This window comes from Phacochoerus africanus, chromosome 5, assembly GCF_016906955.1.
Source record: "Phacochoerus africanus isolate WHEZ1 chromosome 5, ROS_Pafr_v1, whole genome shotgun sequence".
Classification (NCBI taxonomy): Eukaryota; Metazoa; Chordata; class Mammalia; order Artiodactyla; family Suidae; genus Phacochoerus; species Phacochoerus africanus.
Window position 1 is genome coordinate 8,467,450 of NC_062548.1, and position 21,930 is coordinate 8,489,379.

A 21,930-nucleotide genomic window follows, 5' to 3' on the forward strand; every position below is an offset into this window, starting at 1 on the left:
AGCAGGCTGATTGTGCTTCTTGCATCATTGAGTCTCTGACAACCTTTTTACCTGTACTGATGTCTGAGCCTAATGCTTCCCTGAGTGTTATTTGATTTTCAGCTTTGACTGATTGCCAAGAACTAAGAAAGAAGATAGGCCATTTACGTTGATGAGACACTGTGTTCTCATACCTGCGTCACTACTTCACATTTGCTGTTCTAAAACTACCTGTTTGTGTCTCTAACTTCAACCTGAATAATGTCTAAATCTTGGTCATTTTTGTGTCCTAAGCATCTAGAGCTTTGAAAGCATGTGACAAGCCCGTATGTGAAAACATGGACTTTTAGACAACCTGACATTCACCCATTGGCCTTGAGTCAATGAACGGATGAATAGATGTGTTCATGCATTTCACTTAGCAGGTGCTTCCTGGAGAAAGTCTGAACCCAAAGATGACTAACTATGATGGTAGAAATTTCATGCTGTGAGACAAGCTCCCAAGGAAATAAAGAAAGCAGATGACATAGCTGGGACTCACTGCAATTTATCAATGAGACACCCACTCATTCAGGCTATTGTTCAGAAGTCCAAGGGACTAACAAACCAGAGGGATGGAGGTCTCTCTTTCTGCAGAAGGACTGAAAGTTAGAAAGGATGAAGCAAGAAGGAAGCATACACACACAGCTTAAATGTCATGTGTTTCCATTGAGTTTAAGAATCTTTGTGATTTTTTTCACATAATTCATGGTTTCTCAGGCCAAGGAGACACAGGACATGGATCAGAGTCATGACAATGAGGTCATGTAATTTCCAGAGCCTCCATCTTCGGGTTTCTTCAGGAATGGGGTGGGACTCGCAGATGATACCAACTTCTGCTATAGGCCTTCTCCTTACCAGTTCTCAAACCCATTAAAAAATCCTCTACTTGTCAAAAAAGCAGGGAGCCATCTACTCTGACTTGATTTTGCCCCAAAGAACCCCCCCCACCATCTTTTTGGTAAGTACCACATCACTGGTAGATAAGGAGTTTGGGGTCCACTTGGCCACCAGGCTGCTTTCCTTTCTTCACTCTATTTACACCCATTGATCTTGGACTTGCAGCCTTTCCAGAGAGAGGGGGCCATTCTTTGCTCTAGAATCTTTCTAACTTGCTGTCTATGGCAGGACACTCTGAGGGCAGGACAGCAATTGTCCTGAATTGATACCCCTTGATGCAACCATCACCATCTCCTCCATGTTCTGCCTCTCCTTCTGGAGCCCTCTTGTCAACAGAATCCTGATGTATCCTCATGGATGTGCAGTGATGATGGCCGAGGCCCAGCCGGGACTTCTGGTGTACTAACAATCCAGGAAGATGGTGTGGTCACCAACGAGTCACTTGAAAAAGTCATGCAGTGACTCCAGCAACACAATTCCACCAACCTTTCTGATTCCCTCTCTGTAGAAAGCACCGTGCTGGGTACCAGGGCTATAACTGCAACTGATACCCAGACTGTGCCCAAACTCTCCATCTGGTGAGGGGACAGAGTGGTGAGGAAACCAGCAATGGTGCTGGAGGCAATAGACTTGTGTGCAGGGGACAGAAGACCCCAGCAAAGGAAATGCTTCTATCTGGTTGAGGAGGTTGGTTAGGAAATTTCTAAGACAGGGGGTTATGTCTGAGCTGGGATTTAAACGATGAACAGTGGACTTAGAGAGAAAACAAGGGAATTTCTAGGCAGAGGAAACTGCATGGGTAAAGATCTGTCGACCTAGATTGTCAAAAGAATTTCAAGTATTTTAACATGTGGGCAGGTATGGAGACAAGTACATTTTAGAGGAGATTAATAGCCTGTGTTTTTATGTGAGTTTCTGTAATGCTTAGGATTACTGATAACCCTGACTGAGTTGTTATTGAATTCCCATAGAATACAAACTCAAGGGAGGACTAACTGGCGTGTCCATGATGTTTTGCCAACTCTTGAGGCAGAGAGGCCTCTGGCAGGTGGAGCACAGGGGGCTCTTCCATTGGCTGCAGCTCCAGCCCCACCTCCTTTCCCAGCACTTAAACCTCCAGCCCCAGTGACTCTCCAGTGGGCAGCAAGGGGACCTCCGCACTCTCAGAGGCAAAGAGCAACACACACGGCTGAAGGGAAGCTCAGAGGAGGGAACCCCAGAGGACGGTGGCCATGGACCTGATTCCAAGTTTTTCTGTGGAAACTTGGCTTCTCCTGGTTACCAGCCTGGTGCTCCTCTATCTGTGAGTAACTGTCCAGACCTGTCTCCTCCATAGCCTTGGGCTTGGGGTGCTAAATATATCCTCCTTTCCCTGTTTTTTTTTTAAATTACTCAATGGATTTTATTACATTTATAGTTGTACAATGAGCATCACCGCCCAATTTTATAGGATATCCATCCCAAACCCCCAGCCCATCCCCCCACCCCCAACCTGTCTCCTTTGGAAACCATAAGTTTTTCAAAGTCTGTGAGTCAGTATCTGTTCTGCAAAGAAGTTCTTGCATCCTTTTTTTTTTTTAGATTCCACATATGAGTGATAGCAAGTGATATTGGTGTCTCACTGTCTGACTGTCTCTGTCTGCTTTGAAGATCAAAGTTAACTGAGAAAAAGTTGCTAGAGCTTTCAGTGCTACAAAAGTTTTTTTCTCATTTCTACCTAGAATGAGAATCTCCAAATTATGGCAGAATCAAGTAACTGTTAACATTAGTTTTCTGGAAGAACACCAGCCTGAACTCAGGAGCACTCAAACTGGAAACATATATGAAATATTTGTTCTAGGATTTGGACCTTGTAGACTTCAGCTGCTTTTAGCTAATCATTATTACCTCCGATGGATCTCATAGTGGTGGGAAAGGAGATGAAGAGTGAATGTAATTATTGCTTTTTGAGTTGCTAATATTGCTTATTGCCTACATGTTACCTCTGAGGTTGATGATTGCAGGTCTGAGTCACTGACCAGCTAGCCCCAGCACCTGTTCCTCAGTCCCTGTGACCTGGTTTTCTCTTTGATTTTGTAGATATGGGACTTATTCACATGGATTTTTTAAGAAGCTGGGGATTCCTGGGCCGACACCTGTGCCTTATTTTGGAAATATTCTGGCCTACCGTAAGGTATGTGTTATTTGAGCTCCCTCTTTGCTTCTTACAGTTGCCAATTCCAGCCAAGTTCCTCAGTAAAAGTTCCCCTCCTCAGGAGGAGGAAGTTCTGAGGTTTCACACTTTCCAGAAAGGGCACCATGGCCCTTGCGCAGCACATGGCCACATTTACCCCACAGATGCATTGTCAGCCGTTAGGAACCTCAGCTTTTCCCTCAGACAACCCAGCTCTCTGGCTGATTCAGCACAGGACTTGAAGTTCCAACTTGTGATTTTTGTGAACAGGATTTTCTTTCTCCCAGATGCAGGTTCCCAGGCAGGGACAATCCCCTTTAGGAGAAGAGCATTACGTGGGTGCCTGGTTTCATTAAGTTGTGTGCACTAGAGTCAAATGTTCCTGTTGGTAGCATAAACTACAGCCATAAGCATAAGAGTTCATACCTCATATCCTGATTCTCCCAACCGAGGCCCTCCTTGTCTCATTACTGCCGGAGAACTTCCTGAACTTCTTTCCCTCAGAAGCAATATTTTCCTTGCCACCCCCACTTTCCAAATGAACTCCTTAGTAGATGCACCCCAAGACCTGCAGTTCTGGGATCTTCATTTTCATAGTTAAACCATCGAATATCACAGCAGAGGAGTTCCCATGTGGCTAAGCAGGTGAAAGAGCTGACATTGTTGTCTCTGTGAGGATGGGGGTTCGATCCCTGGCCTCGTTTAGTGGGTTAAGCATCTGGCATTACTACAAGCTGCAACATAGGTCACAGATGCCGCTTGGTACCTGAGTTGCCATGGCTATGATGTAAGCTGCGGCTGCAGCTCAGATTTTGACCCCTAGCCCAGGAACTTCCATATGCTGCAAGTGCAACTGTAAAAAGGAAAAAGAAAAAAAAATCACAGCAGAAACCTAGTAACAAGAAAATTCTTCTTAAGTTTCAGGAGTGAAAACTCAGAGCAAGTGCTTTAATCCTTGCTATCCTTTGTGGAGCTGTGGCATCTCCCCATCTTTTCCGTGTTGAGCTGGAAAACTCGAAATCAAGTCCACTTTGCCGCTTATTCACTCGCTCACTTTCTCACTCAGCACACATGGCTTAGCCTTACTTAAATCTACTAGACTAAGATGTCGCTGGTCACTGATGGTTTAACTTTCTAATACTTCTAGAATTCTAGAGAGGGCTCATGAGGTATGTGAAAAGGATGTTTAACTAGGAAATGAAGGTGTGTGCAGGAAAAGTTTTACTTTTTCTCAGCTTCAGTTTTTTCATGTGTCCGTGGAAAATTAACTCAGAGTTACGAGATTTGAGAGACAACACTTAACACAAGCAAAAACACTTCAGAAAAATAAGGATTTACTCAGTATTCACAGACAAGGGTAAGAATGACTTTATATTCTGTTTAAAAAATCTTGCCTCTTTTATCTTCTTTCCCCTTGCCAGTGAAAAATAGTAAGCCTGATTTGATGTGATTCAAATCATTTTTGTCCCAATTAGATGTATGTAAGGATCAGTACATTTCAACTAACAGTCCAATTTTTTTCTTGCAGGGGATTTGGGATTTTGACAATAAATGTTTCCAAAAGTATGGAAAAATATGGGGGTAAGTATTGTATTCTGGAACTTTCCATTGCATAGATTTGCTGTGGTGAGTTGCCCCCTTGTGGTGTGGAGGACAATCTTAGCCCAGAGCTCCTGGGGAGGAAACCATCTACTGTAAAGCTTTGGAGGCTTGTTCCACCAGGGACCCTAGATGTCACCAGGTGCCCAGGTCCACAGTCTGAATCAGGCCTGCCGAGGGGCAGGTCAGTACTTTGCTGCAGACTTGCATCACTTTATGCCCAGTATTTTGTTCCTCCTCTTTTGTCCATTTTTCCTTCCTTGAGGTGCCTTTAATTGCATAAAAATGCATTATTCCAGAACATTGTAACATGTGCTCATAAATGCATATTTTTTATCCTTTCCCATATGATTTACATTTTTTAACTTTTTTTTTTTTTTTTTTAGGGCCGCACCCATGGCATATGGAAGTTCCCATGTTGGGGGTTGAATCAGAGCTGCAGCTGCCAGCCTATGCCACAGCTACAGCAACCACAGCAACACCAGATCCCAGCTGCATCTGCGGTCTACACCGCAGCTCATGGCAACACTGGATCCTTAACCCACTGAGCAAGGCCTGGGCTCGAACCCTCATCCACATGGATACTAGTTGGATTTGTTACTGCTGGGCCACCATGGAAACTCCCCACATGATTAACTTTTAATGAAAAGTCAATATTCTTTTAAATTTTGGATTTAATGTGTGCTTTTCAAAGAAGGACAAGTGGGTAAGGGAATAAGAAAAGGAACCCATTTCTGCTCAGCTTTAAGAAACTTCTCTGCACTTCGGTAGTCGTATTTTCTTTTTAAAAATTTTTGCTGTTTTTAGGGCTGCACCCATGGCATATGGAGGTTCCCAGGCTAGGGGCTGAATCATAGCTACAGCTGCTATCCTGTGCCACAGCCATAGCAACACAGGATCCGAGCTGCATCTGTGACCTACACCACAGCCCATGGCAACGCCAGACCGTTAGCCTCGTGAGCGAGGCCAAGGATGGAACCTGCAACCTCATGTTTCCTAGTAGGATTCATTTCTGCTGTGCCACGATGGGAATTCCTTTTCTCTTTAAATTTTAAACCAAGCGTTTTCAACAGAAGTGTGTAGAAGTGTTACTTTAACCACTGAATTCCTCTGACTTTGAAGAAATGTGAGCTGTCTAACCCAGAGTGTTTCCAATGGGCCGCACAGACTTTATTCTGCAGAGTGGCCTCGGCTGATGGCAGTGGCCCTTCCCTTTCACAGCTGTTGGAGGTTTGGTGGGAGTAACAGGGAAGGTGTAACATGGTGCTTCTTTACTTAAGGCAAGAGGCAGAAGGCTCCACCTCTCCCTACCTCTCCATCGTCTCTCATCAAGTCCTCAGAAACCACGGGGCTTTGCTGAGTTGCCGTGAGCCCAAAAGACAACATCGTCAGGTGAAAAGAACCCAGCCCTGGATCCTCACTGTCCCAGCTCCAAATGCCCCTTCAATGTTTAGTCCATGTGAGTCCTGAATGGACTCACGGTGGATCTCAGTTCTCCTTTTAGGATATTTCTCGTGCTTGGGCATAAATAAGAACCACCTGGGAGAGCTTGTTAAAAATTAAGACTTGCCCCCTCCACCAAGGACCCTGAATCTAGAGGATCTAGGGTGGGGCCCAAGAATCTGAAATTTAGTTGAGGCTGGAATGACGACCCAAATATAAAGGGTCACCCCAAACCACTACTCCTTCACCACTCATGTGTTTTTTTTTAAAAAAAAAATGCGGTGGAAAGAAGGGAATCATTCAAGAAATATGGTCAATCAGATGGTGAACAGATTAAGTCAGTGCCTCCTCACTCACGTCTGTCCCTGCTTGAGCACTAAATACACTTCACACCCACTTACACGCTCTGAGGTTTAGAGCAGTTTTTGGAAACAGGCAGCAGTAAGTGCAATGAGTCTCATCCATTGTCACCAACAAAACCATTGGGAATTCCTCTGCGAAGTCAAAGGAGGAATAGTTGACTTGTAGGAAAGCTTCCCGGCAGCAGACAGTGTAATTAACTTAGAGTCAACCTCATGCCCATGGCCCATTCCCATCAACAGGCATCCTGACAGTCAGGAGATCAGGCCAGTTGGGACATAGCACATATGAAGGGTCAGCTTTGGCTGGTATGCCTGTCAGACGTGGGTCTGCCCTGCTGCTGCATGGAGCCTGAAGCCCTCTTGGGACCCATGCAGAAGAATACACACAAGTAATGAAAAGGAAATATTTTTTTAAATGAAATATACATGCTTCTCTAAATTTCTTTATTCCTTTTGTCCTTTTGTTCCAAATTATTCTAAATTTGATGCCACCAAGTCTATCTCCTTATTTAAAAATGTGTCCTTTGAAAAATTGTAAACTAGTGAGCAAATTTTAGAAAAACAGGGCCAAGAAATCTTTTATAATCCCACTCTCACCGGTAGAGCATGCCAACCCTTCTTCCATTTGCAGACACATTGAGGCCTGTCTATGCTCCATATGTTTCGGCTTTTCATCTGACCCTATGTCATATGCATTTTTTGCTGTCTTTGAGATTATATTTAGGAAAGGCTGAGTAGGTGGACTCTCCTTAATTATTTATTTATTTTTGTTTCAAGTTCATTAACTTGCCTTCAATTGTTTACCAAGCTACTAAGGGGTATGTAGCCTCGAGATGAACACCGGGACGTCCAGGCGTGGCTCCAGCTGCAGACACCGCATCATTAAACCTCATCCGCTCTGTTTTCCCTCCACAGGTTTTTTGATGGTCGGCAGCCCGTGTTGGCTATCACCGATCCAGACATGATCAAAACAGTCCTCGTGAAAGAATGTTATTCTGTCTTCACAAACCGGCGGGTAGGGAGTCATGTTTCCATTTTGAAATATTTGATTACTACGTTTTCCTTTTGAAATAAGTATAAGTGCACAGCTGTTTTCAAAAGAAAAAAAAAGCACAGAGAGGTCCCCCGTTATGTACCCTCATCGTTTACCCCAGTGGTAATATCTTAAATAAATATGGTACAATATCAAAGCAGGAAATGGACATCGATGCTATCCACAGAGTTTATTCAGTTTTATGTGCACTCATCCGTGTGTGTTTGGGTGTGTGATGCTCTCTGAAAATTTACCGTGTATTTAGATTTGTGTAATGACCACCCCACTTAATACACAGAACTGTTCCATCCTGCATAAGGCTCCCTCTTGCTATTTTTTTTTAGTAGTCACAGTGTGTAGTTTGTCTCTTCCTCTTACCAGGGTCTTTAGCAGAGCAAACATTAAAAAAAAACTCTGATGAGGCAAATTTATTAATTCTTTCTTTTATGGATTAGGCTTCTGGTGTCAAGTCTGAAACCTCTTCGCTTAGCTCTAGGTCTCAAAGTTTTTCTTTTTGATTCCCCTGACTATTATATAGTTTTATATTTTACTTGTACGTCTGTGATCCACTTTGTGCTAATTTTTGTATAACCGGTGACGTTTAGGTCATGGTTCTTCTGGCTTTTGTTTGTTTGTTTGTTTTCCGGTAAATGTCTAAGTTGTTCCTCCATCATTTGTGGAAAGACAAACACACGTCCTTTTTTGCACCACTGTCAAAAATCACTTGCAGCTATTTCTGTGGGTTATTTCTTACTCTGTTCATCTTGTTGATTGCAGATACAGAGAACCACAGAGTCTTGATTACTGTAACTGCCTAGTAAATCTTAGCAGGTAGATTGTTCTTCCCACTTTATTTTTTTCAGGATTATTTTAGCTTTTTTAGGTCCTTTGCCTTTCCTTACAAATTTAGGGTAAGCTGATCTACATGTATAAAATAATTGCTGAGGTGTTTGATAAGAATTGAATTATCCCTAAGAATAACTTGGGGGAAAACTATTTTTACTGGCTCACATCTTTGAATCCATGAATGCAGTGTGTTTCTCCATTTATTTAGATTTTCTTTGATCCTTCTACAGTATTCTATAGTTTTCCACATAGAGGTTCCATACATGTTTTTTTCTGTTATTTACACCTAAATTATTTCATTTTCTTTGGAGTGATTGTAAATGGCATTGTGTTTTTAATGTGTTGTTACATATTCATTGTTATTACATAGAAATGTGGTTTTATGTTGAACTCATATCTTACAAACTTGCTGGATCACTTATTAGTTCTAGAGGTTTCCTTATTATTTCCTTGAGAATTTCTCTATTGACACTTCTGTCAACTGAAAATAGATGTGTTTTTACTTTTTTTTTCTAATCTGTATGCCTTTCATGTCTTTCTCTCTCTCTTTTTTTTTTTTTTTGCCACACCCACAGCACATGGAAATTCCCAGGCCAGGGGTCAAATCTGTGCCACAGCAGAGACCTAAGCCACTGCAGTGACTGTACTGGAACCTTAACCCACTGGGCCACAAGGGAACTCCTCATTTCTTTTTCTTGTCTCACCAAACTGACTAAGACTTGCTGTACTAGTTCAAACTTCTTATAATGTTGGAAAAGAATGGTGAGAGTGGAGTTCCCTTGTAGTGCAGTGGGTTAAGGATCTGGCATTGTCACTGCAGCAGCTATGGCATGGGTTTGATCCTTGACCTGGGAACTTCCACATGCTGTGCGTGTGGCCAAAAAAAATGGTGACAGTGGACATCTTTGTATTGTTCCTGATCTTAAGGGGAAGCATTCAGTGTTTCACCACCTAATATTATTTACTTATTTATTTTGGACAAAAGAATTATGTGCACTTAAGGTGCAACATGATATTCCGATATATGTCTATGTTGTGAAATGATTTCCACAAGCTAATTAATATATCCATCCCCTCCCCCTTTGTGTGTGTGTGGAATGAGCATTTAAAATCTATCATGAAGTTCCTGTTGTGGCTCAGCGTGTTAAGGACTTGACTTGTCGCTGTGAGGATGTGGATTCAATCCCTGGCCTCCTCAGTGGGCTGAGGATCCAGCGTTGCCTCAAGTGGCAGTGTAGGCTACAGATGGGGCTCAGATCTGGTGTTGCCGTGGCTGTGGTGTAGGCTAGCAACTGCAGCTCTGATTTGATCCCTGGCCCAGGAACATCCATGTGCCTCAGGGGTGGCAGTAAAAAAACAAAACAAAACAAAAAAAACCTTATCTACTCTTTTAGTAAATTTCAAGTGTCCAAGATAATATCATCAACTATAATCACGATACCTCAATTAGGTCTCCATTTATTCACCTTATAACCAAAAATTTGCAGCCTTTGGTCAATATCTTCTCTCCCTCCCCAGACTCCACCTAGTTTCTGAAAACCACTATTCCTCTCTATGTCACCGTCAGTTTGATTTTTTTCTGTTAGATTCCACACATAAGGGGATCATGCAATATTTGTACTTCTGTGTCAGGCTTAATTCACTTAGTGTATTGTCCTTAAGTTTCCTCCAAATTGTCCTAAATGGCAGGATTTTCTCTTTTAAGGCTGAATAATAGCCATTATATATATATAATTATTTGCACACAAGCACACACATTTCTGTATCCTTTCATCTGCTCATGTACATCTAAAGTGATTGCTAATAGGTTGGACTTCCTGTTGTTTAATCCAGATGTTTCCTAGATCCTTTGTTTCTTCTCTTCTTTTTTCCTTTGTGATTTCATGATTTTTTTTTGTCTTTTGTTGTTGTTGTTGTTGTTGTTGTTGCTATTTCTTGGGCCGCTCCCGCAGCATATGGAGGTTCCCAGGCCAGGGGTCGAATCGGAGCTGTAGCCACCGGCCTACGCCAGAGCCACAGCAACGCAGGATCCGAGCCACATCTGCAACCTACACCACAGCTCACGGCAACGCCGGATCCTTAACCCACTGAGCAAGGGCAGGGACCGAACCCCCAACCTCATGGTTCCCAGTCGGATTCGTTAACCACTGCGCCACAACGGGAACTCCTCATGATTTTTTTAATAAGGGTATCTTTGATTCCGTTCTCTTTCTCTTTTCTTTATCAACTATAGTTTTGGCTTAGTGGTTACCATGAAGCTTATAGAAAACATCTTATACATATAAAAGTCTATTTGAAGTGTGGGGTTGGTATAGATGCAAACTATAGCATTTGGAGTGGATAAGTAATGGGATCCTGCTGCATAGCACAGGGAACTCTATTTAATCACTTGTGATGGAACATGATGGAGGATAATGTGAGAAAAAGGATGTGTGTATGTATAACTGGGTCACTTTGCTGTACAGCAGAAATGAATAGAACATTATAAATCAACTATAATTTTAAAAAGGCTATTTGAAGCTTATAACGACTTCAGTTTATTCTCATTCAAAAGCCGGATGCTTTGAATCTCCCTCCACAACTTATTTTATTTTATTTTTTATTTTTTGGCTTTTTAGGGCTGCACCCACAGCATATGGAGGTTCCTAGGCTAGGGGTCAAATTGGAGCTGTGGCCGCCAGCCTACACCACAGCCACAGCAATGCCAGATCCAAGCCACATCTGCAACCTACACCACAGCTCACGGCAATGCCAGATCCTTAACCCACTGAGCAAGGCCGGGGACTGAACCTGCGTCTTCATGGATGCTAGTCAGGTTCACTTCCGCTGAGCCACGATGGGAACTCCCTGTTGTATGTTTCTGATGTCACGGTTTACAGTTGACCTTTGAACAGTGCTGGGATCAGGAGTGCCAACCTTGCATGTAGTCAAAATTTTGCATATAACTTATAGTTATATAGTTATATAAGGGCCTCTGTTATGTGGTTCCTCTGTTTCTGAGATTTCTCTATATCTGAGTTTCTTATTCACAGATTCGACCAATCATGGATCATGTAGTCCTGTAGTATTTACTATTGAAAAAAATTGCACCTGTGTAAGTGGACCTACCAGTTCAAGCCTGAATTGTTTAAGGGTGAATTGTACATCCTTTTATATTATGTATCCATTAACAAATTATTTAGGGAGTTCCCAGGTGGTGCAGTAGGTGGATTAAGAATCCAACTGCAACAGCTCAGGTCGCTATGGAGGCATAGGTCATTTCCCCGGCTGGCACAGTGGGTTGAAGAGTCAGGTGTTGTGGCAACTGTGGCATAGATCACAGCTGTGGCTTGGATTCAGTCCCTGGCCCAGGATTTCCCATATGCTATGGGTGTGCTCATAAAGAATTATTTAAGCTGTAGTTTTAAAAAACTCTTTTGTCCTTTTGTTTTGTTTTTTAGGGCCACACCTGTGGCATATGGAAGGTTGGCAAGTTGGAGTCATAGCTGATGGCCTATACCACAGCCACAACAACGTGGGATCTGAGCTGTCTGCTCCCTACACCACAGCTCATAGCAACACCACATCCTTAATCCACTGAACGAGGCCAGAGATTGAACACTCATCGTCATGGACACTAGTTGGGTTCGTAACCCACTGAGCCACAGTGGGAACTTCCAAAACTCTTTTGTCTTTTAACATTTACCCTAAGGACGTAAGTGATTTTTATACCATCATCGTAGTATAACTGTATTCTGAATTTGACTGCATATTTACATTTCCCAGTGAGTTTTATTCTTTCATAGGATTTCATGCTGCTACTTAGTGTTCTTTCTCTTCAGCTTGAAAACCTTCCTTAGCATTTCTTGTAAGACCATTTTAGGAAGGATGAATTCTTTCTGCTTTTGTTTTTCTGAAAATGTCTATCTCTTCCTCATTTCTGAAGGATTTTTTTTTAAGTATTCTTGGTTGGTAGTGTTTTTTTTTTTTTCACTTTAAGTATGTTGAATATATCATCTCATTCTCTCCTGACTTTCAGAGTTTCTGCTGAGAAATACTCTAACAGCATTGTGGGGTTCCCTTGTATGTAACAAACTCCATTTCTCTTAATGCTTTCAAGATTGTCTCTTTGTCTTCGCTTGCTGGCAGATTTAACGTAACATGTTTTACGACGTCTTTCAATTCAGCCTGATTGAAGACCTTTGACATCATGTTCCAGGATTTCCCTCTATTTTCTCAAGTTTGGGATGTTTTTGGATATTATTTCATTAAATAAGCTTTCTGCTCCTTTCTCTCTTCTCCTTCTGGGATTCCCATAATGTGAATATTGTTTCGTTTGATGGTATCCCATAAGTCCCATAGGCTTTCTTTATTCCTGTTCATTTGCTTTTTGATTTTCTCCTCTAACTTAATAAGGTGAAGCCAAAGCATGTCCTTCGCACAATGTTATGAAAGGCTGGGGGATGAAGTCACTCGCCTGCTGTCCTCATTCCAGCAGGGGTAACTGTCTCAAGCTGGGGAGTTGCCTCTTGGCACTGAGCAGGAATGGCCTGGGGTGTGGGATGGTACAAGCAAAATGAAACTATTCTCCTTACCCCTTTTCTGGGTTATTATTGAGGTTGTTTTTTTTTCTCTGCTGAATTGCTGAAGCTTCTTAAATGGAATCCTGAGCCTATTTTTGTAGGTTTTGTCAGTTCCCTAGCCTATTTTTGTAGATTGCTGGCTGTCTGATTGTTTTCCTTTGTGGGGGAATGGAGGCTAGTATCTCCTATTCCACCATCTTAATGACATAACCCAGTATTTCACCATTAAATATGATGTTGTGGTTTTTATTTGCGTGTTTGTTTATGCCCTTTATCATCTTGAGGGGATTTCCCTCTCTTCTAGTTGGAGGGTTTTTTTTTTTTAATCATAAATAGGTGTTGGAGATATCCATTTTAAAACAAAACATAATTTGGGGAGTTCCCTTCATGGCACAGTGGTTAACGAATCTGACTAGGACCCATGAGGTTGCAGGTTTGATCCCTGGCCTTGCTCATGGGTTAAGGATCCGGCATTGCCGTGAGCTGTGGTGTAGGTTGCAGACGCAGCTCAGATCCCACATTGCTATAGCTCTGGCATAGGCTGGCTGCTACAGCTCTGATTAGACCCCTAGCCTGGGAACCTCCATATGCCACAGGTGCAGACCTAGAAAAGGCAAAAAGACAAAACAAAACATAATTTTGAAAGAATGTGGAAATTTTCAAGTAGATTTGTTTCACAGGCTAATCCCATGCTGAAAAATAGAAGCATCTTTTTTTCCCCCCTTCTTACCTACTCTAGGCAAAAAATACAAGGGAAAAGTGTTTTTCATATAATTGCATTATTTCTTCAGAATAGCAAATAGATTCCTAATCTTTCAAGTGCTAGGCACTATTTCTTAAAAATAATCATCATATCAAGATATCCTCTTTTCCAGTTGCTCAGGCTTTGGGTATATATAAAGACACATACTTTGCCAAGGCCATCTGGCTCTCTGTCACCACTTGTACTTGGCACAGTGCAGGAGAATTTATTATGCCTTTTACCTGTCTATTCCCCTGGAAGAATAGTTTTCCTATCACATGTTCCATTTGCATTTAAAAGGAGAGTGGAATATAAAGTCTGGAAACAACATTAGGTGGCTGGATGTCTCCTTGACCCTCGTAGGAATCTGTGCATTAGGGATAAATATTTATTGAGAATCTAGCAGAGGGCCTGCTTCTAAATACTCAGTCACTAAATATTTGTTGAATACTCGGTGCACATTTAACACAATTTCCAAAAATATTGAGACCTCCAAAACTTAAGTAAGGTAAAATGTTTCATTTTTTTTGCCAACTCTAGACTTTTGGGCCAGTGGGAGTCATGAAAAATGCCATTTCTCTGGCTGAGGATGTGCAATGGAAGAAGATACGAACACTGCTGTGTCCAGCCTTCACCGGCGGAAAGCTCAAGGAAGTAAGCAAAGCAGAAGACTTTGGATTAGAAATGTAAAGAATAAGGCAGAAAATAAGATTGTAGTTGCTTTCCAAGGAAGAGTCTGCTGAATTTGAGCTTTCTAAAATAGTCTTTTATCTTCCCCTCCTAGAAGAGACAGTGTAAGATTCATTATAAAATGTCACTTCCTACTCCATTCATGGAAAAGCCAGGTCCTTATAGGACTTGAATGTTTGTATTTAATTTTGGGTGGTGTGTTTTTTGTTTAGATATTCCCCATCATTGACCAATTTGGAGATGTGTTGGTGAAGAACATGAGGAGGGAAGCAGAGAAAGGCAAGCCTGTCACCATGAAAGAGTAAGTAGGGGTTAAGTTGCTGGGATTCTGAGCTCTTTGAAGATGCTCCAGCTGCCTGCCATGGAGCCCAAATTCCCAGTACTGAGTTATTCCAGTGACCAGACAGAGGTAGGTGTGTAATGATACAACTCCAAAAGGCCAGCCTAGAAAGAGGGTGGCTCACCCACACAAGGAGGGCAGCCTGGAGAGAAAGAAGAAGCATGATGGGACCAATGTGGACTGTAGATGGTATGGAATGGATACCAGGGAAGGGACTTGGTACCTACTGCTGGGCAGTGAGTGGGGTATGATCATCACAGAATGGAACTTGGAACAATTAAACCTCTTCGCACGTTTGCTGAGGGTACCTGAAAATACTAAATATTCAACTTGGCCAGCACTTTTCTATCCTGCAGTCAAAAAAAAAAGAGAGAGAGAGAAGACCATGTACAAGCTATGGGCAGGGTGACCACAGAATTGATTGTCTAAGCCGTGATTCTTTTCATGGAGCGGGGACAATAAGTCAGCTGGGAGGGCCCTGGAAAACCTGTGGACATGTGATCACTAACCTGTTAAATCCCCTAAGTCAATTTTTAGATGGATTGATTTATTTTTAACTAGAAAATTTTTACTCCTTACATTTTGCAGAAATGACTGCCCTCAGGGCTACCACAGATCACTGGAGTTGGGGAAGAATGGGTCTTTCAGGATGCTTAGCAGAGGTGTACGGCAAGGTGGGAGGATGTTTCTGGAAACTCAGAACAGGGTGTTGCTGTTCTGGAATGTGCTAAAGAGGGATCAGCTCTGAGCACAGGGACTGTGGTGAGGCAAGACCCAGATCAATGCCCCCTTTCTTGGCTCCTGGAGGAAGTTCATTATTCTATCCTTTGTCCCACTCAGACCCAGTGCTTATACCCCTACTAGTGTCCACAGTCAAAGCACACTACTGTGCTCTCTCTGATTATGAGTGTCTATCCCCTATTCCTTGAGCTCATGGTGGGGGGTGTCTAGCTTGCCTTAGTGACCCCCCTATGCTAAGCACAGGGCCAGCTATATCACTGGCATCTCATATACACTTCGTGATAGTAACGTAGACTCCTCCAATGATCCAGCAGTTGGTTCTGAAAGTATGTGGCTCTTTACCTGGCTTGCCTGGGCATCTAATTTTACTTGCATTTCGTCTTGTGTGTGTTGGACATGGACGGTAAAGAGGTGATGATTTTAACTGTCCATGTCTTTCTCTCTGTCTCCTCAGCATTGTTGGGGGCTTCAGCATGGACGTGATCACTAGCACAGCTTTTGGAGTGAAGATTGATTCCCTCAACAACCCACAAGACCCCTTTGTGTATTATACCAAGAGGCTCTTAAGATTTGATTTCCTCGACCCACTCCTTGTCATTTCCGGTATGTAGACTAGTATATTTCTTTTTCTCTTCCTTCCTCCCCACCTCCATCCCTCCCTCCTCTTGTCCTTCCATCTTTTATCTCTTTCTTGCTTTTCTAAATATCTATATTGAGATATAATTCACATCTCATGTAATTTACCCATTTAAAATATGCAATTCAAGGAGTTCCCTGGTGGTCTAATGGTTAGGATTCAGCATGTTCACTGCTGTGACCTGGGTTCAATCCCTGGTCTGGGAACTTCTTCAAGACATGGGTATAGCTAAATAAATAAATAAATAAAATGTATAATTCAATAATAGGTACAACCTAAATGTCTGTCAACATATGAATGGATGAAGAAAATGCAGTAGGTATGTGTATTATGTACCTATGTGTGTATATATATACTCAGACACACACACATATGCAATGGAATTCTATTCAGCCACCCAAAAGCGGGAAATCCTTCCATTTGCACAATGTGGATATACTTTGAAGGTGTTGTGATAAGTGAAATAGAATGGAAAAAATAAATGCTTAAATGCTGAATCAAAAAGAAAATCAAACACATAGAAAAGCTATTTCAGATTTTTGGCTATCAGACGTAGGGGTTGAGTGGTGGAATTTGATGAAGGTGGTCCAAAGGTATAAAATTTCAGTTATAACGTTAATGAGTACGGGTGGTGTATTGTGCGATGTGACTCTAAGTAACACTGATGTGTGTTGCTAAGAGGGTAGAGCCGAAAAGTTTTCATCGCAAGGGAGAAAACATTTCTATAACTGTATGAGGTAATGGATGTTAAGTAAACTTATGTCTTAATCACTTCACAATATTTGTGTGTCAAGTCGTTATGCTGTCCACAGTTGACCAATACAGTACTGGGTGTCACTAATAACTCAATAAAACTGAAAAATGTTTTTAGTGTATTCAGAGATGTGTGTGACCACCACAGTCATTAATGGTAGGACATTTTTGTCAACTGAGAAACCCTGTACTTTCTAACCATCATTCCCCTTAGCCCTAGCAACCACAAATCTACTATTATCTCTGTAGACTTGCCTATTCTGGAAACTTCATATAGATGGAATTTTATAATATGTTGTCTTTTGTGGCTGGCTTCTTTCATTGAGCATGATGTTTTCAAAGTTCATACTTTTTTTTTTTTTTTGGTCTTTTTTGCCTTTCCTAGGGCTGCTCCCATGGCATATGGAGGTTCCCAGGCTAGGGGTCTAATCGGAGCTTAGCCAACGGCCTACACCAGAGCCATGGCAACACAGGATCTGAGCCACATCTGTGACCTACACCACAGCTCACAGCAATGCCAGATCCTTAACCCGCTGAGCAAGGCCAGGGATCGAACCTGCAACCTCATGGCTCCTAGTTGGATTCATTAACCACTGAGCCATGACGGGAACTCCAAAGTTCATACGTATTGTAGCATATATCAGTACTTTATTTCTTTGTATGGTCAAGTAATGTTCCAGTATATGGACATTATGCATTTTGTTTTTCCATCCATCAATTTACAGACATTTGGTTTGAGTCTTCCTCTTGACTATTGTAAATAGTGTTTCATGCACATTTATGTACAAGTTTTTGTTTGAATACCAGTTTTTTTTTTGGTTTTGTCTTGTCTTTTTGTCTTTTTTTTTTTTTTGTCTTTTTGCTATTTCTTGGGCTGCTCCCGCGGCATATCGAGGTTCCCAGGCTAGGGGTCCAATCAGAGCTGTAGCCACCGGCCTACACCAGAGCCACAGCAACGCAGGATCTGAGCCGCGTCTGCAACCTACACCACAGCTCACGGCAACGCCGGATCGTTAACCCACTGAGCAAGGGCAGGGACCGAACCCGCAACCTCGTGGTTCCTAGTCGGATTCGTTAACCACTGCGCCACGACAGGAACTCCCTTTTTGTCTTTTTGAGGCCTCATCCATGGCATGTGGAGGTTCTCAGGCTAGGGGTCCAATTGGAGCTGTAGCCACCAGCCTACACCACAGCCACAGCAACACGGGATCCCAGCTGTGTCCGCAACCTACATCACAGCTCATGGCAATGCCAGATCCTTAACCCACTGAGCAAGGGCAGGAATCGAACCCACATCCTCGTGGATACTAGTTGGGTTCATTAACCACTGAGCCAAGACGGGAAGTCCTGAATTACGTGTTTTTGATTATTTGGTTAAGTACTTAGAAGTGAAATTGCTGAGTTACATAGTCAGCAATTTCTTTGTTTAATTTATAAGGAACTGCTAAACATTTCCCACAATAGCTACACTGTTTTACGTTTGCATCAATCACGTATGAACGTTCTAACTTCTCAACATTCGTGCAAACACTTGATCAACGCTTTTTGATTGTGACCATTCCACTGAGTGTGAAATGGAATTTCACTGTGGTTTTGTTTGTTTATTTCATTGTGGTTTTGGTTTCTATTTCCAATGACTAGTGATGTTGAGTAACTGTTTATGTTTTGGGCCATTTTAATATATTTTTAGATAAGTATCTAATCAAATCCTTTGCCCATCTATAGTTGGATTGTTTGTCTTCTTGTCGTTGAGTTTTAAGAGTTCTTTATGTGTTCTAGATAAAGTCTCTTATCAGATATGTGACTTGAAAATGTTTTTCCCCTTCTGTATGTTCTTCACTATATGCTTTGAAGTTCAAAGGTGTTTTTTTTGTCCATGCCCATGGCTTTTGGAAGTTCCTGGACCAGGGATTTAACCTGTGCCACAACAGTGATAAGACCAAGTCCTTAACTACTAGGCCACCAGGGAATGCCATAAAATTTATGTAAGGACATATATTCTTTTTTTTTTTTTTTTTTTTGGCTGCACTGGCAGCATGGAGAAGTCCCTAGGCCAGGGATCAAACCCACGCACAGAAGCAGCCCAAGCTGCTGCAGTGACAATGCCAGATCCTTAAGCTGCTGCACTTCAAGAGAACTCAAAGACATACATTTTTGGTCTGAGCTTTTCTTGGTCAAATTGTGGGAAATTTTTTGATGACTAACTCAAACCTTGTACTTCTTATAGGTCTATCAGATTGTCTATCTCTTTTTTCATCTATTTCTGTAGTTTATGTCGTTCCAGGAATCTGTCTGTTTCATCTAAGTTATCTAATTTCCTGGCCTATGGCTGTCTTTGGTATTCCTTTATATTCCTTATTATTGGTTTAATGTAAGTAGTAATCTCCTTTCTTTAATTTCAACCCTAGCAAATTGAGTCTTTTGTGTTTTTCTCTTGGTCCATCTGAAAAGGCCTTTTAAAAGAATTAATTTTTTTGTTTCATTGATTTTTCTTTATTGCTTTTTATCCTCCTATTCCTCAGTTTCTGCTCTTATCTTTATTATTTTCTTCCTAATGCTTGGTTCAGTTTTTATTTGCTCCTCTTTTTTGAGTATGTTCACTTGGAAAGTAAGGTTATTCATATGAAATTTTCGTTCTTCCAAAGCAGAGACAGATAAAGCCATAAATTTCTCTCTGAGTACTACTCTCGCTACAGTCCATCAGTTCTGGGATGTCATGACTTCATTTTTTTCCTCTTCAAAGTAATTCCAGATTGCTCTTTTGATTTCTTCTATCACCTATTGGTTATTTAGGGGTGTGTTGTTGAATTTCCACATATTTGTGAGTTTCCAAATTTTTTTTCTAACTCCATTACACGGCGGTTGAGAGACATACAATGTATTAAATCTATCCTATTATTTTTGGAACAGCATGATAAAGTGAAGTAGCAGACCATGGTCTGTTTTATCTGAAAAAATGGTAGCTCAATAGCTAGAAGGCAATGAAGTCCAAGATAGAATCCTATTACTCTGGTCACTGCAAAGATGGAGACAGGGTCACTGACTCCCTCCTATGGTGATAGCCCCTATATGTGGACTTGGCCTCGCTCTGCCTTGGCTTGGACATCTGAACAAAAGTCAAAAGGGAGTGACTCCTAGGTTGAGAACCTGGGTGTCTTTTACTCTCTGATTGGCAGAGCAAAGTACAGTTGCTTCAGGTAAATTTTGCATTTTCACTCTGATTTCATTTTATCTTTTCCCTACAGCACTCTTTCCATTCCTTCGTCCAATCTTTGAATTGTTAAGTTTCTCTGTGTTTCCAAAAAGTGCTGTAAATTTTTTCACAAAATCTGTGAAAAAGATGAAAGAAAGTCGTCTCAAAGATGAAGATGTGGTAAGACCTGGTAGTGCTGCCATGAGGGTGTTCACTTTTGGTTAATTTATTGAGCTGAATGCATATGATTTATGTACTTCTCTGCATTTTTTTAAAAGGTGGGTGGAGAATCATAGATTTAAGAGCAGGAGAGTTTTAATCTTTTGGGGTGAATGACTATATAATTAACCTTTTGGGCTGAACTCTTTGGGGGAAGAAGATAAGATAGTGAGTCGGAGAGCAATTGTTTAAATTAATAAGAGGCATGCCAATTAGTATGTCACTACATAAATATTGTTAAGATTTTGCCACTTGCCTTCAATAAGTCAAAGTATAAGAGTTATTGCTTAAAAATGAGTTTACTCATGTTTCACCAAATATTAGATTGGCAAAAAAAAATCATTCAAATCCAAGACTTCTATTTCATGGATTGTCCAATGGAGGCCCCATCAGGAACCTGGTAGAATTTCGTCCAAGTTAAATTTGAGCCTCTCATAGTCTGGGTGGGCAGGGCTCTTCTCTGGGTGATGAGGCTGCAACCTGGTTAATCAGCTTTGCCTTTGCAAGGTCCGGAGACCAGCACAGGGATGTGTGCAGGTCAGGGGGTACAGGGCTGGGTACCCAGGATGGTCCTGGAGGTTGTGCAGAGATCTGGAAGGATCAGGAGCTTGAAGATGCTGCTATAAGAGCTGCAGATGAAATGTCAGGGGGTCAGTTTATGTGGCCCTTCATTAAGAATTAAAGTTGGAGGGGAAAAAAACAATTGAAGTCATGGACTTTCTCCTGAGCAAATGGCTCTAACAGGAGAGAGAGCAAGCAACTCTCTGGTTAAGAAGCTTTCTTAAAAGTCAGAGAAGCCAGGGATCAGAGAGTAAGGACCAAAAGTGAGATTGGAGGTGATGGCTGGATTTCTCTCAGGAAGGCAACATGCATGGTCTCCAGGATTTGAATGGACATGTTTTATTCACTGAGGACTCAGAAAATGCTAGTTAGGCTTCTGCTCTTTGAGGGAACATACTCTCAGGAAAGAGGTGAAATACTGCACTCTTGATTTGTTTCTGACTTCACAGGTGACTTTGAGTCACTGAAATTTCTCTTTCTGATTCCAGCATCGACTGGACCTTCTTCAGCTGATGATTAACTCCCAGAATTCCAAAGAAACGGGCGCCCATAAAGGTAAGCATGGAGGTGTCAGAGGGGCCCCTGTGAGGAGGCCCAGGAAAGGGGGATGGTTTTGAAAATGTGCAGGAAGTTTTACCAGGCAGATGAGCATTTCTGCCCCATTGAAGAAGGTCACACGTTCAGAGAGAAACAGTAGCCTGAGGTACTTTCTATAAGTGGGCAGGTGCAACTTTGTTCAGAGTTTGAAGGGCAAGTGCAGCAAGGAGATCAGGCCCAGGAGCCAGTCCTGGTCTGTGCATCCCCTACAGCAGAGCCTCTTGTTTCCAGTGTGGACGCTCAGGCTCCTCCAGACCCACTGAGTCAGAGCCTCTGCCTGGAAATTTGCATCAAGGCTTCATCACATCAGGAGGCACGAGCCCCAGGGTTGGTGACCTTAACTTGGAACACAAGGTTAAAGATGTGTTCATGAGCTCACTCTATGCTAAAATTTACTTTTTGGAGTTCCCATCATGGCTCATTGGTTAACTACCTGACTAGTATCCATGAAGATGCAGGTTCGATCCCTGGCCTTGCTCAGTGAGTTAAGGATCCTGTGTTGCTGTGAGCTGTGATGTAGG

General features: G+C 42.0%; 1 protein-coding gene across 2 annotated transcripts in view; it reads left to right on the forward strand.

The window, feature by feature from the left end:
• The first annotated feature begins 2,150 nt into the window (after positions 1 to 2,150).
• LOC125127082 (cytochrome P450 3A29-like) overlaps positions 2,151 to 21,930 on the forward strand; it is a 30,490-nt gene continuing 10,710 nt past the window's right edge. For both annotated transcript variants that reach the window (XM_047779621.1, XM_047779620.1), the window contains exons 1-9: positions 2,151 to 2,221; positions 2,998 to 3,091; positions 4,620 to 4,672; positions 7,411 to 7,510; positions 14,219 to 14,332; positions 14,581 to 14,669; positions 15,904 to 16,052; positions 20,085 to 20,212; positions 21,301 to 21,367. In XM_047779621.1, coding sequence (XP_047635577.1) covers positions 2,151 to 2,221; positions 2,998 to 3,091; positions 4,620 to 4,672; positions 7,411 to 7,510; positions 14,219 to 14,332; positions 14,581 to 14,669; positions 15,904 to 16,052; positions 20,085 to 20,212; positions 21,301 to 21,367 — 865 coding nt within the window. The remainder of the gene's footprint in view (positions 2,222 to 2,997; positions 3,092 to 4,619; positions 4,673 to 7,410; positions 7,511 to 14,218; positions 14,333 to 14,580; positions 14,670 to 15,903; positions 16,053 to 20,084; positions 20,213 to 21,300; positions 21,368 to 21,930) is intronic.